This window comes from Xenopus tropicalis, chromosome 10, assembly GCF_000004195.4.
Source record: "Xenopus tropicalis strain Nigerian chromosome 10, UCB_Xtro_10.0, whole genome shotgun sequence".
NCBI lineage: Eukaryota > Metazoa > Chordata > Amphibia > Anura > Pipidae > Xenopus > Xenopus tropicalis.
Window position 1 is genome coordinate 51,000,704 of NC_030686.2, and position 15,399 is coordinate 51,016,102.

General features: G+C 52.0%; 1 protein-coding gene across 3 annotated transcripts in view; it reads left to right on the forward strand.

The window, feature by feature from the left end:
* prkca (protein kinase C, alpha) overlaps positions 1 to 3,148 on the forward strand; it is a 120,245-nt gene extending 117,097 nt beyond the window's left edge. For 2 of the 3 annotated variants that reach the window (XM_031894176.1, XM_031894177.1), the window contains one exon: positions 1,902 to 3,148. In XM_031894176.1, coding sequence (XP_031750036.1) covers positions 1,902 to 2,066 — 165 coding nt within the window. In that variant the 3' untranslated portion in view covers positions 2,067 to 3,148. 3 annotated transcript variants of the gene reach the window in all.
* The last annotated feature ends 12,251 nt before the right edge of the window (positions 3,149 to 15,399 follow it).

Sequence of the window (15,399 nt, forward strand, 5' to 3'; positions counted from 1 at the left end):
AGGACAAGATGTGTGGAGACAGTAGGGCAAGATGGAGACAGTAGGACAAGATGGAGGACAGTAATAGGGCAAAGATGGAGACAGTAGGGCAAGATGGAGACAGTAGGGCAAGATGGGAGACAGTAGGGCAAGATGGAGACAGTAGGGCAAGATGGAGACAGTAGGGCAAGAGGGAGACAGTAGGGACAAGATGGAGACAGTAGGGCAAGATGGAGACAGTAGGGCAAGATGGAGACAGTAGGGCAAGATGGAGACAGATAGGGCAAGAGGGAGACAGTAGGACAAGATGAGACAGATAGGCAAGATGGAGACAGTAGGGCAAGATGGAGACAGTGGGGCAAGATGGGGGACAGTAGGGCAAGATGGAGACAGTAGGGCAAGATGGAGACAGTAGGGCAAGATGGGGACAGTAGGACAAGATGGAGACAGTAGGGCAAGATGGAGGAACAGTAGGGCAAGATGGAGACAGTAGGGCAAGATGGAGACAGTAGGGCAAGATGGGGACAGTAGGACAAGATGGAGACAGTAGGGCAAGATGGAGACAGTAGGGCAAGATGGAGACAGTAGGGCAAGATGGAGACAGTAGGGCAAGATGGGGACAGTAGGGCAAGATGATCACTTTATATAAATGTTGCCCCACTAGCAGACTTCGGGTTTGTTGAGGTACAACTCCCAGCACCCCTTACGCATACAGTGGCCATACTGGGAGTTGCCTTTGCTTATTGCCCTGGGGGTGACTCAGTAGCCAAACTGGCTCTGTCTGGCACTGAATGAGTCATGTACAAATGCAATGAATAGGGGTGCCACTGGGGGGGGCAGTTGATGGGTGCGGGGGCAATATGTGGAGCAGTACAGGGCAATATGGGGGCAGTGCAGTGGCAATACGCGGGGCAGTATTGGGGCAGTGAAGGGGCAGTAGGGGGGCAATACACAGCCCAGCTGCCCAATGCTCGCTATTATTCAGACTTTGGCAGAACACACGGGGTTAAAGCTTGGCGGCGCCACAATAATCCCAGAACTGAATGAGCCAATCACGTTCCCCAGCCTGGCGCTTGTGCCTGGTGTCATCTCACCTCGGCTTTATATAGCGCCGGCAACAGAACTGACAATCACAGCTTCGCGGGTTTGTGTGGGACGTCAGGGCGAGTGGCGCCTCATCTTCACTTTAACCCCTAGTGGAACTGGTCCCAAGAGCTGGCATTCTACTGAGAAACAGTTCTCCGCATTCATTTCTATTGAGCCATCTTATCCAAGCACAGTGTAGCACTGGGGCAATAGTATGGGGGCAATTAGCTTTAGTACCCCTCCCATTAACCCCTCTATGGCAGCAGTCTGTGTGGCGCCTTACAGTCACCTGACAAGCAGGAAATTGGGTGGTTTGGCAGATTTTATTGCCCCCACAGTAGGGCAGGAGGGAGGCAATGGGGGCAGGAGGGAGGCAATGGGAGCAGGAGGGGGGCAGGAGGGAGGCAGTGGGGCAGTAGTGTTTTGTGGGTGGGTGGGGGGGCAATAGACATTGAACAGCGGATTCATTAGCAGAGAGGGAGATCATGTGACCAGGGCTCACTAATGGCTCCAGGGGCCCCGCTGACTCAGTATAATACGGGTGACATTTATGTGATGATTTAACATGCCCCCCCCCCCGATTGCGCCTCACGTGTGCATGTGACCCAGGGTGCCGGGGGGTGGGAGTGTGGGTGGCGCAGTCACACGTATGGGTGTCACTAGGGGGTGGGTGGGTGGGTGCAATGAAATCTGAGCAGAAACAGCCGTCTCTGGCCGTGACCTCCTGGAGACATTGGGGGGTCGGCGCTGGGGGTCGCTATGCCCCTCCCACTGAGCCCCTCCCACTGCGCATCACATTTACCCCCTCTCTCTCTCTCTCTCTCTCTCTCTCTCAGTGCGGAAAGGGGGCAGAAAACTTCGACAAGTTCTTCACCAGGGGGCAACCGGTACTGACGCCCCCCGACCAGTTGGTCATCGCCAACATTGACCAGGCCGACTTCGAGGGCTTCTCCTACATCAACCCCCAGTTTGTGCACCCCGGCCTGCAGCTTGTGGCGTGATTGGCCAGAGACGCAAACGCACGAAGATCCATTCCAACCCTACAATTTCAGGGCCTGGCCCCCCCCCCGGCGCATCCCGGGACCCTGACAATTCTAGGGTTGGGCGCCATGTTGCTGAGGGACTGTAGCGGCAGTGCCACAGCCAGAAGTATTGGGCGCGGCCGTGTCTCTCCATTGGCCACTCGGGGGTCACATGGGGTCTTGGGTGCATTGTGATGTCACCCCATAACGCCATCCGTTGCCATGAGAGACGGTCCTAGCGACCCATACCCTTGGTGTTGCCGGGGGTTGCGCTCTTACTAAATCCGTAACGGTACTAAATCCCAAGGGTGCAACTCCCCGCCCCCCCCCCCCCCCCCCCCCCCAGTGCCATATGCCTTACAGTAACGGCTAACGTGGCTAATCTGCCCCACAGAGGGGCAGGAGGGGGAGATCATATCCCATTGGCCCAATCCATGGAGTATTACCCACAGCAGTTTTATACGCCAAATATCTGCTCTCTCTTTCCTTTGGCTCCTAACGAGCACTTAATGAGGTCTCCTTGTATCTTTAGGGTTAATAAATCATGGCCACACAGGTTGGGGGCGTGGCTTTTATTCTGATTTAATGCCATGGGGGTCATATCTGTCCCCCCCCAGGCACCCCCAGTGTCCTCCCATTCTTATATTGTGTCATTAATCTCATTCATATTAAGCCCCGCCCCTTTGCCCCGTATGGGGGCAGATTTGTGTTGCGCTGCATGCGAGGGGCCGGTGCATGGGGATTGGCCAGCGGCTCGTGTTGCATGTCGGCCTCCCGGGATCCCATTCGCCACAAATACGGGAATCTTTTCTTTCCTCGTCAGTCGCCAATAATCACTCGCTCGTTATGGTTTGTGCCAAAATGTCTGTAATTAACATTTCCCAATCACTTTCTCATGGTGTCGGCCGTACGATTGGCCGCCATGTTTGCTCAAAGCATCCGCCAATGATTCGCCAATGATCCCAGTCCCCGGGGCGGGGGGGAAACTGTTATGGTTAGAAATGCACAATTCTGTAAATACGATCCTATTGGTGAATAAATCATTTCCTGTCTCAGCTTCATTGTCTGATGGTCATTGTCATCTGGGGCACAGTGTCGGCTGCTCTCCTTCCCATGGTCAGGAACCCCCCCCCCCCGTACTTACCCAGGTACAGAGCTCTGATTCTCTGTACTTCCTGCTCCTGGGCTGCTCTCTTTCCCATGGTCAGACAGGAACCTCCCCCTGGGTAAGTGAATCCAATCTCCCCCCAGTACTTACCCAGGTACAGAGCTCTGATTCTCTGTACTTCCTGCTCCTGGGCTGCTCTCTTTTCCCATGGTCAGGACAGGAACCTCCCCCCTGGTAAGTGAATCCAATCTCCCCCCAGTACTTACCCAGGTACAGAGCTCTGATTCTCTGTACTTCCTGCTCCTGGGGCTGCTTTCTTTCCCATGGTCAGGCAGGAACCCTCCCCCCACTGGGTAAGTGAATCCAATCTCCACCCCAGTACTTACCCAGGTACAGAGCTCTGATTCTCTGTACTTCCTGCTCCTGGGCTGCTCTCTTTCCCATGGTCAGACAGGAACCCCCCTGGGTAAGTGAATCCAATCTCCCCCAGTACTTACCCAGGTACAGAGCTCTGATTCTCTGTACTTCCTGCTCCTGGGCTGCTCTTTCCATGGTCAGGCCAAGAACCGCCCCTGGGTAAGTGAATCCAATCTCCCCCAGTACTTACCCAGGTACAGAGCTCTGATTCTCTGTACTTCCTGCTCCTGGGCTGCTCTTCTTCCCATGGTCAGACAGGAACCCCCCTGGGTAAGTGAATCCAATCTCCCCAGTACTTACCCAGGTACAGAGCTCTGATTCTCTGTACTTCCTGCTCCTGGGCTGCTCTCTTTCCCATGGTCAGACAGGAACCCCCCCTGGGTAAGTGAATCCAATCTCCCCCCAGTACTTACCCAGGTACAGAAGCTCTGATTCTCTTGTACTTCCTGCTCCTGGGCTGCTCTTCTTTCCCATGTTCAGGCAGGAACCTCCCCTGGGTAAGTGAATCCAATCTCCCCCAGACTTACCCAGGTACAGAAGCTCTGATTCTCTGTTACTTCCTGCCCTGGCTGCTCTCTTTCCCATGGTCAGGCCAGGAACCCCCCCCGGGTAAGTGAATCCAATCTCCCCCAGTACTTACCAGGTACAGAGCTCTGATTCTCTGTACTTCCTGCTCCTGGGCTGCTCTCTTTTCCCATGGTCAGGCAGGAACCTCCCCCTGGGTAAGTGAATCCAATCTCCCCCCAGTACTTACCCAGGTACAGAGCTCTGATTCTCTGTACTTCCTGCTCCTGGGCTGCTCTCTTTCCCATGGTCAGGCAGGAACCCCCCCCCCCTGGGTAAGTGAATCCAATCTCCCCCCCAGTACTTACCCAGTACAGAGCTCTGATTCTCTGTACTTCCTGCTCCTGGGCTGCTCTCTTTCCCATGGTCAGACAGGAACCTCCCCCTGGGTAAGTGAATCCAATCTCCCCCAGTACTTACCCTGTGATTACTCTGTGGACCCGGGGCCCCAGTCCTGTGACTAAAGCAAGGGATTCTGGGACATAGGACAGGAAGGCAGTTTATAATGAGAATGCTGTGGGCTCAGGAGACTCTGATTGTTTAATGCCCCCCCATTCTCAGTGGCCCCCCCTATGCCCTTTGTGCCAAACCTTGGAACCATCAGTCCCCTGGCTGGGGCAGATACCAGATATGCACAGATGCATAAGCAGCAGCAGGGGGCGCCACAGCCACCCCTACAGACCTGGGGCCCCTCGTATCCTACCCCCCCCCCCCCCCCCCCGGGGGCCAGAGCTGCTCCGTGCAGTGAGTTGCAGTTCCTCTGCCTCCCATTGGGCCTGTATAACCCCCCCGGAGATACAGAACCTGCCGTTCCTCCCTTATCTGCCCCTGTGGCCCCTCAGCCCCGTTATTGGCCAGTGACTCACCGGCCGCACAACAAACCTTTAGCCGCTCAGATAACGAGCTGATTGGAGCCGGCGGCTCGTTTGTATTTACAGAAAATTGTGCAGGAAGCGGCGCCGGCGGCTCCATTGTGTCCGGCTGATTGGCTGCCGGGGAAACGACAAAGCGCCCATCAATTTTACAAAAATTATCTTCAACTTGGGAGCGAGGGGGGCGGGGCTCAATAACCCAAACTCTGCCCATCCCCCCCCTCCCAATCTGCCCCATTTATATGTTCATTTCTACAGTACAGTATGGGGGTACAGCTTATTGTGTGCCCAGAACATTCCTTCTCTGTATATTTGTATTTATACATATGGGTAGGGGGTGCCATAGTGTTTCCCTTAGACAGTACAGTATGGGGGTACAGCTTATTGTGTGCCCAGAACATTCCTTCTCTGTATATTTGTATTTATACATATGGGTAGGGGGTGCCATAGGTGTTTCCTTAGACAGTACAGTATGGGGTACAGCTTTATTGTGTGCCCAGAACATTCCTTCTCTGTATATTTGTATTTATACATATGGGTAGGAGGTGCCATAGTGTTTTCCCTTAAGAACAGTACAGTATGGGGGTACACGCTTATTGTGTGCCAGAACATTCCTTCTCTGTATATTTGTATTTATAACATATGGGTAGGGGGTGCCATAGTGTTTCCCTTAGACAGTACAGTATGGGGGTACAGCTTATTGTGTGCCCAGAACATTCCCTCTCTGTATATTTGTATTTATACATATGGGTAGGGGGTGCCATAGTGGTTTTTTTCTCCTTAGACAGTACAGTATGGGGGTACAGCTTATTGGTGTGCCCAGAACATTCCTTCTCTGTATATTTGTATTTATACATATGGGTAGGAGGTGCCATAGTGTTTCCCTTAGACAGTACAGTACGGGGGTACAGCTTATTGTGTGCCCAGAACATTCCTCTCTGTAATATTTGTATTTATAAACATATGGTAGGGGGTGCCATAGTGTATTCCCTTAGACAGTACAGTATGGGGGTACAGCTTATTGTGGTGCCCAGAACATTCCTTCTCTGTTATTTGTATTTTATACATATGGGTAGGGGGTGCCATAGTGTTTCCCCTTAGACAGTACAGTATGGGGGTACAGCTTATTGGTGTGCCCAGAACATTCCTTCTCTGTATATTTGTATTTATACATATGGGTAGGGGGTGCCATAGTGTTTCCCTTAGACAGTACAGTATGGGGGTACAGCTTATTGTGTGCCCAGAACATTCCGTTCTCTGTATATTTGTATTTATACATATGGGTAGGGGGTGCCATAGTGTTTCCCTTAGACAGTACAGTATGGGGGTACAGCTTATTGTGTGCCCAGAAACATTCCCTCTCTGTATATTTGTATTTATACATATGGGTAGGAGGTGCCATAGTGTTTCCCTTAGACAGTACAGTATGGGGGTACAGCTTATTGTGTTGCCAGAACATTCCTCTCTGTATATTTGTATTTATACATATGGGTAGGGGGTGCATAGTTGTTTCCCTTAGACAGTCAGTATGGGTACAGCTTATTGTGTGCCCAGAACATTCCTTTCTGTATTATTGTATTTATATCATATGGTAGGAGGGCCATAGGTGTTTTCCCTTAGACAGTAACAGTATCGAGGTAACAGGCTTATTGTGTGCCCAGAACATTCCTCTCTCTTTATTTGTATTTATACATATGGGTAAGAGGTGCCATAGTGTTTCCTTAGACAGTTACAGTATGAGGTACAGCTTATGTGTGTCCCAGAACATTCCTTTTCTGTACCATTTGTATTATACATATGGTAGGAGGTTGCCTATAGTGATTTTCCCTTAACAGTACATATGGGGTTACAGCTTATTGTGTGCCCAGAAGATTCCTTCTCTACCGTGTATATTTGTATTATGACATTATGGGTAGGAGGTGCCATAGTGTTTCCCTAGACGTACAGTATGGGGTACAGGCTTATTGTGTGCCAGAAACAATCCCTCTCTGTATATTTGTATTTATACATAATGGTAGGGGGTGGCCAGTAGTGTTTCCCTTAGACAGTACAGTATGCGGGTTAGCTTATTGTGTGCCCAGAAACATTCCTTCTCTGTATATTTGTATTTATACAATAATGGGTAGAGTGGGTTGCCATTAGTGTTTCCCCTTAACAGTATACAGTATGGGGGTACATGCTTATTGTGTTGCCCAGAGCATATCCTATCTCTGTAAGTTTGATATTATAACATATGGGAGGCGGGGTGCGCCATAGGTTTCCCTAGACAGTACATGTATTGGGGTGTACAGCTATAATTGTTGCCCATGAACATTCCTTCTATGGTATGAGTTTGTATTTATCATTATGGGTAGAGGTGCCATAGGTTTCCCTTAAAGTACAAGTAGTATAGGGGGTACAGCTTGTGTGCCAGGAGCAATTCCTCTCTAGTATAATTGTGGTATTATAACATGTGGTAGAGAGGTGCCATAGTTGGTTTCCCTTAGACATAAACATATGGGGGTACAGCTTATCTGTGTGCCCAGAAACATTCCCTCTCTGTATATTTTGTAGTTTATACATTATGGTAGGAAGGTCATAGTTGTTTCTCCTTAGACATGTACAGTATGGGGGGTATAAGGCTTATTGTGTGCCAAGAACATTCACCTTCTCTTAATATTTTTTATTTATAATATGGGTAGGGTGCCATAGTGTTCCCTTAGACACGTTAACAGTATGGGGTACACTTATTGTGTGCCGCAGGACATTCCTTCTCTGTATTATTATAGATTATACATATGGGCGGTAGGGGTGCCATATGTGTTTCCCTTGACATACAGTATGAGGTACAGCTTAATTGTCCCAGAACATTCCTTCTCTGTATATTTGTATATACATATGCGGTAGGTGCCATAGTGTTTCCCTAGAACAGTACATATGGGGGTACAGCTATTGGTGCCCAGAACATTCCTTCTCTGTATATTTGATATTTATACATATGTAGAGGTGCCATTAGTGTTCCCTTAGACCAGTTACAGTATGGGCGGTACACTTATTGGGTCCCAGAACATTCCCTCTCGTATATTTGTTTATACATATCTCTCTTCTCCTACCCCTTCTCTCCTACCCCTTCCCCTTCTCTCCTACCCCTTCTTCTTCTCTCCTACCCTTCCCCTTCTCTCCTACCCCTTCCCCTTCTCTCCTCTTCTCTCTTCTCTCCTACCCCTTCTTCTTCTCTCCTACCCCTTCCCCTTCCTCTTCCTACCCCTTCTCCTTCTCTCCTACCCCTTCTCCTTCTCTCCTACCCCTTCTCCTTCCTCTCCTACCCCTTCTTCTTCTCTCCTACCCCTTCTCTCCTACCCCTTCCCCTTCTCTCCTACCCCTTCCCCTTCTCTCCTACCCTTCCCCTTCTCTCCTACCCCTTCCCCTTCTCTCCTACCCCTTCTCCTTTCTCTCCTACCCCTTCTTCTTCTCTCCTACCCCTTCTCCTTCTCTCCTACCCCTTCTTCTTCTCTCCTACCCCTTCTCCTTCTCTCCTACCCCTTCTCCTTCTCTCCTACCCCTTCTTCTCTCCTACCTTCCTCCTACCCTTTCCCCTTCTCTCCTACCCCTTCCCCTTCTCTCCTACCCCTTCCCTTCTCTCCTACCCCTTCTCCTTCTCTCCTACCCCTTCTTCTTCTCTCCTACCCCTTCTCTCCTACCCCTTCCCCTTCTCTCCTACCCCTTCCCCCTTCTCTCCTACCCCTTCCCCTTCTCTCCTACCCCTTCTTCTTCTCTCCTACCCTTCTCTTCTCTCCTACCCCTTTCCTTCTCTCTACCCCTTCTCCTTCTCTCTACCCCTTCTCTTCCTACCCCCTTACCCCTTCTCTCCTACCCCTTCCCTTCTCTCCTACCCCTTACCCCCTTCTCTCCTACCCTTCCCCTTCTCTCCTACCCCTTCTCCTTCTCTCCTACCCCTTCTCCTTCTCTCTACCCCTTCTCTTCTCTCCTACCCCTTCTCTCCTACCCCTTCCCCTTCTCTCCTAACCCCTTCTCCTTCTCTCCTACCCCTTCTCCTTCTCTCCTACCCCTTCTCCTTCTCTCCTACCCCCTTCTTCCCTTCTCTCTCCCTACCCTTCTCTTCTCTCCTACCCTTCTCTCTCCTACCCCTTCTCCCTTCTCTCCTACCCCTTCCCTTCTCTCCTACCCCTTCTCTTCTCTCCTACCCCTTCTCCTTCTCTCCTACCCCTTCTCCTTCTCTCCTACCCCTTCTCCTTCTCTCCTAACCTCCTTCTCTCCTACCCCTCCCCTTCTCTTCCTACCCCTTCTTCTTCTCTCCTACCCCTTCCCCTTCTCTCCTACCTTCCCCTTCTCTCCTACCCCTTCTCCTTCTCTCCTACCCCTTCTTCTTCTCTCCTACCCTTCCCCTTCTCTCCTACTTCTCTCCTACCCTTCTCCTTCTCTCCTACCCCTCTCCTTCTCTCCTACCCCTTCTCCTTCTCTCCTACCCCTTCTTCCTTCTCTCCTACCCCTTCTTCTCCTCCCCTTCCCCTTCTCTCCTACCCCTTCTCTCCTACCCCTTCTCCTTCTCTCCTACCCCTTCTCCTCTCTCCTCTTTCTCTCCTACCCCTTCTCCTTCTCTCCTACCCCTTCTTTCTCTCCTCTTCTCCTCTTCTCCTACCCCTTCTTCTTCTCTCCTACCCCTTTCTCCTACCCTTCCCCTTCTCTCCTACCCCTTCCCCTTCTCTCCTACCCTTCCCCTTCTCTCCACCCCTTCCCCTTCTCTCCTACCCCTTCTCCTTCTCTCCTACCCCTTCTTCTTCTCTCCTACCCCTTCTCTCCTACCCCTTCCCTCTCTCCTACCCTTCCCCTTCTCTCCTACCTTCCCTTTTCTCCCCTTCCCTCTCCTACCCCTTCTCCTTCTCTCCTACCCCTTCTCCTTCTCTCCTACCCCTTCTCCTTCTCTCCTACCCTTCTCCTTCTCTCCTACCCCTTCTCTCCTACCCCTTACCCTTCTCTCCTACCCCTTCCCCTTCTCTCCTACCCCTTCTCCTTCTCTCCTACCCCTTCCCCTTCTCTCCTACCCCTTCTCCTTCTCTCCTACCCCTTCCCCTTCTCTCCTACCCCTTCTCCTTCTCTCCTACCCCTTCTCCTTCTCTCCTACCCCTTCTCCTTCTCTCCTACCCCTTCTCCTTCTCTCCTACCCCTTCTCCTTCTCTCCTACCCCTTCTCCTTCTCTCCTACCCCTTCTCCTTCTCTCCTACCCCATCTCCTTCTCTCCTACCCCTTCTTCTTCTCTCCTACCCCTTCTCCTTCTCTCCTACCCCTTCTTCTTCTCTCCTACCCTCTCTTCTCCCCTTCTCTCCTACCCCTTCTCTTCTCTCCTACCCCTTCTCCTTCTCTCCTACCCCTTCTCCTTCTCTCCTACCCCTTCTTCTTCTCTCCTACCCCTTCTCCTTCTCTCCTACCCCTTCTCCTTCTCTCCTACCCCTTCTCCTTCTCTCCTACCCCTTCCCCTTCTCTCCTACCCCTTCTCCTTCTCTCCTACCCCTTCTCCTTCTCTCCTACCCCTTCTCCTTCTCTCCTACCCCTTCTCCTTCTCTCCTACCCCTTCTCCTTCTCTCCTACCCCTTCCCCTTCTCTCCTACCCCTTCTCCTTCTCTCCTACCCCTTCCCCTTCTCTCCTACCCCTTCTCCTTCTCTCCTACCCCTTCTCCTTCTCTCCTACCCCTTCTTCTTCTCTCCTACCCCTTCTCCTTCTCTCCTACCCCGTCTCCTTCTCTCCTACCCCTTCTTCTTCTCTCCTACCCCTTCTCCTTCTCTCCTACCCTTCTCTCTCCTCCCCTTCTCTTCTCTCCTACCCCTCTCTTCTCCTACCCTTCTCTCCTACCCCTTCTCCTTCTCTCCTACCCCTTCTCCTTCTCTCCTACCCCTTCTCCTTCTCTCCTACCCCTTCTCCTTCTCTCCTACCCCTTCTCCTTCTCTCCTACCCCTTCTTCTTCTCTCCTACCCCTTCTTCTTCTCTCCTACCCCTTCTCCTTCTCTCCTACCCCTTCTCCTTCTCTCCTACCCCTTCTCCTTCTCTCCTACCCCTTCTCCTTCTCTCCTACCCCTTCTCTCCTACCCCTTCTCTCCTACCCCTTCTCCCTTTCTCTCCTCCATCTGCGTTCCCCTCCCCGTCCCCTTATCCGTCTGTCCCTGTTCCTTTCTCCTCTCTCTCTCGGTCCCTTTCAGTTCCATCTCACAATGGCAGAACCTTCTCTGTCTCTTTCCCCGTCTGTCTCTCTTTTACTTTCCCTTTATTTATCATTACACCATTTCTTTTCTATTCTATTTTCTCTCATTCTGTTTTCCCTTCTGTCTGTTTCATTGTTTTGCTTCTTTCTCCCCTAAATCCATTCTCTTCTCTCTTCCTGTTTCCCCTTTTCTGTTCTTTTTGCTCCACATTTCTCTCTTACCTGCGGGTTAGGGCGAGGGAGTAGGATAGGGAGTCCGTTTATGGCTATGGATGGGCTATGAGCGCACATTAGAGCGCACATTAGAGCGCACATTAGAGCTCACATTAGAGCGCACATTAGAGCGCACATTAGAGTGCACATTAGAGCGCACATTAGAGTGCACATTAGAGTGCACATTAGAGCTCACATTAGAGCGCACATTAGAGCGCACATTAGAGTGCACATTAGAGCTCACATTAGAGCGCACATTAGAGCGCACATTAGAGCGCACATTAGAGCTCACATTAGAGCTCACATTAGAGCTCACACTAGAGCGCACATTAGAGCGCACATTAGAGCGCACATTAGAGCGCAGGGGAGCGCGGCCTGGAGGGGATTAGCATTTGTTATGAGCAGATTACCAGTATTAGAGAGCCGGATGGGGCCAACAGATCAAAGCTGAAAGTGAGAGCAGAAGTGAGAGATCTTCATTCCCTCTCCCCCCGCCCCCCGGCCCCCCCCCGGCCCCGCGGCCCCCCGCCTGAGCCGCCTGCTCCTCTTATTAGCGACTCTCTCAAACGGCTCCTCGCTGTGCGGCTGCAAATGCATTTTCTCTCCGCCGGGATCATTAGGCAGAGCCTGCGGCCGGGGCCCCGGGGGGGAATGAACTGGGCCCGACTGAGCCTTTGTTACTACATTGAGCAACTACACTGCCCCCCCTTTCATTTGGTCCCTGCCTGAGACCAGCATGAGATTATATTAATAATAATAATAATAATAATAATAATAATAATAGCCTCTGGGAAGGGACTGGGGCTGTGGGATAGCAGGTATAGTAGGGAGAGATGGTGCCTATAGTAGCAGTGGGGGATAATAGCCTCTGGGAAGGGACTGGGGCTGTGGGATAGCAGGTATAGTAGGGAGAGATGGTGCCTATAGTAGCAGTGGGGGGATAATAGCCTCTGGGAAGGGACTGGGGCTGTGGGATAGCAGGTATAGTAGGGAGAGATGGTGCCTATAGTAGCAGTGGGGGGATAATAGCCTCTGGGAAGGGACTGGGGCTGTGGGATAGCAGGTATAGTAGGGAGAGATGGTGCCTATAGTAGCAGTGGGGGGGATAATAGCCTCTGGGAAGGGACTGGGGCTGTGGGATAGCAGGTATAGTAGGGAGAGATGGTGCCTATAGTAGCAGTGGGATAATAGCCTCTGGGAAGGGACTGGGGCTGTGGGATAGCAGGTATAGTAGGGAGAGATGGTGCCTATAGTAACAGTGGGGGGATAATAGCCTCTGGGAAGGGACTGGGGCTGTGGGATAGCAGGTATAGTAGGGAGAGATGGTGCCTATAGTAGCAGTGGGATAATAGCCTCTGGGAAGGGACTGGGGCTGTGGGATAGCAGGTATAGTAGGGAGAGATGGTGCCTATAGTAGCAGTGGGGGGATAATAGCCTCTGGGAAGGGACTGGGGCTGTGGGATAGCAGGTATAGTAGGGAGAGATGGTGCCTATAGTAGCAGTGGGGGGATAATAGCCTCTGGGAAGGGACTGGGGCTGTGGGATAGCAGGTATAGTAGGGAGAGATGGTGCCTATAGTAGCAGTGGGGGGATAATAGCCTCTGGGAAGGGACTGGGGCTGGGGGATAGCAGGTATAGTAGGGAGAGATGGTGCCTATAGTAGCAGTGGGGGATAATAGCCTCTGGGAAGGGACTGGGGCTGGGGGATAGCAGGTATAGTAGGGAGAGATGGTGCCTATAGTAGCAGTGGGGGATAATAGCCTCTGGGAAGGGACTGGGGCTGGGGGATAGCAGGTATAGTAGGGAGAGATGGTGCCTATAGTAGCAGTGGGGGGATAATAGCCTCTGGGAAGGGACTGGGGCTGTGGGATAGCAGGTATAGTAGGGAGAGATGGTGCCTATAGTAGCAGTGGGGGGATAATAGCCTCTGGGAAGGGACTGGGGCTGTGGGATAGCAGGTATAGTAGGGAGAGATGGTGCCTATAGTAGCAGTGGGGGGATAATAGCCTCTGGGAAGGGACTGGGGCTGTGGGATAGCAGGTATAGTAGGGAGAGATGGTGCCTATAGTAGCAGTGGGGGGATAATAGCCTCTGGGAAGGGACTGGGGCTGTGGGATAGCAGGTATAGTAGGGAGAGATGGTGCCTATAGTAGCAGTGGGGGGATAATAGCCTCTGGGAAGGGACTGGGGCTGGGGGATAGCAGGTATAGTAGGGAGAGATGGTGCCTATAGTAGCAGTGGGGGGGATAATAGCCTCTGGGAAGGGACTGGGGCTGTGGGATAGCAGGTATAGTAGGGAGAGATGGTGCCTATAGTAGCAGTGGGGGGATAATAGCCTCTGGGAAGGGACTGGGGCTGTGGGATAGCAGGTATAGTAGGGAGAGATGGTGCCTATAGTAGCAGTGGGGGGATAATAGCCTCTGGGAAGGGACTGGGGCTGTGGGATAGCAGGTATAGTAGGGAGAGATGGTGCCTATAGTAGCAGTGGGATAATAGCCTCTGGGAAGGGACTGGGGCTGTGGGATAGCAGGTATAGTAGGGAGAGATGGTGCCTATAGTAGCAGTGGGGGGATAATAGCCTCTGGGAAGGGACTGGGACTGTGGGATAGCAGGTATAGTAGGGAGAGATGGTGCCTATAGTAACAGTGGGGGGATAATAGCCTCTGGGAAGGGACTGGGGCTGTGGGATAGCAGGTATAGTAGGGAGAGATGGTGCCTATAGTAGCAGTGGGGGGATAATAGCCTCTGGGAAGGGACTGGGGCTGTGGGATAGCAGGTATAGTAGGGAGAGATGGTGCCTATAGTAGCAGTGGGATAATAGCCTCTGGGAAGGGACTGGGGCTGTGGGATAGCAGGTATAGTAGGGAGAGATGGTGCCTATAGTAGCAGTGGGGGATAATAGCCTCTGGGAAGGGACTGGGGCTGTGGGATAGCAGGTATAGTAGGGAGAGATGGTGCCTATAGTAGCAGTGGGGGGGGATAATAGCCTCTGGGAAGGGACTGGGGCTGTGGGATAGCAGGTATAGTAGGGAGAGATGGTGCCTATAGTAGCAGTGGGGGGGATAATAGCCTCTGGGAAGGGACTGGGGCTGTGGGATAGCAGGTATAGTAGGGAGAGATGGTGCCTATAGTAGCAGTGGGGGGATAATAGCCTCTGGGAAGGGACTGGGGCTGTGGGATAGCAGGTATAGTAGGGAGAGATGGTGCCTATAGTAGCAGTGGGATAATAGCCTCTGGGAAGGGACTGGGGCTGTGGGATAGCAGGTATAGTAGGGAGAGATGGTGCCTATAGTAGCAGTGGGGGGATAATAGCCTCTGGGAAGGGAATGGGGCTGTGGATAGCAGGTATAGTAGGGAGAGATGGTGCCTATAGTAGCAGTAGGGGGATAATAGCCTCTGGGAAGGGACTAGGGCTGTGGGATAGCAGGTATAGTAGGGAGAGATGGTGCCTATAGTAGCAGTGGGGGGATAATAGCCTCTGGGAAGGGACTAGGGCTGTGGGATAGCAGGTATAGTAGGGAGAGATGGTGCCTATAGTAGCAGTGGGGGGATAATAGCCTCTGGGAAAGGACTGGGGCTGTGGGATAGCAGGTATAGTAGGGAGAGATGGTGCCTATAGTAGCAGTGGGATAATAGCCTCTGGGAAGGGACTGGGGCTGTGGGATAGCAGGTATAGTAGGGAGAGATGGTGCCTATAGTAGCAGTGGATAATAGCCTCTGGGAAGGGACTGGGGCTGTGGGATAGCAGGTATAGTAGGGAGAGATGGTGCCTATAGTAGCAGTGGGGGGATAATAGCCTCTGGGAAGGGACTGGGGCTGTGGGATAGAAGGTATAGTAGGGAGAGATGGTGCCTATAGTAGCAGTGGGGGGATAATAGCCTCTGGGAAGGGACTAGGGCTGTGGGATAGCAGGTATAGTAGGGAGAGATGGTGCCTATAGTAGC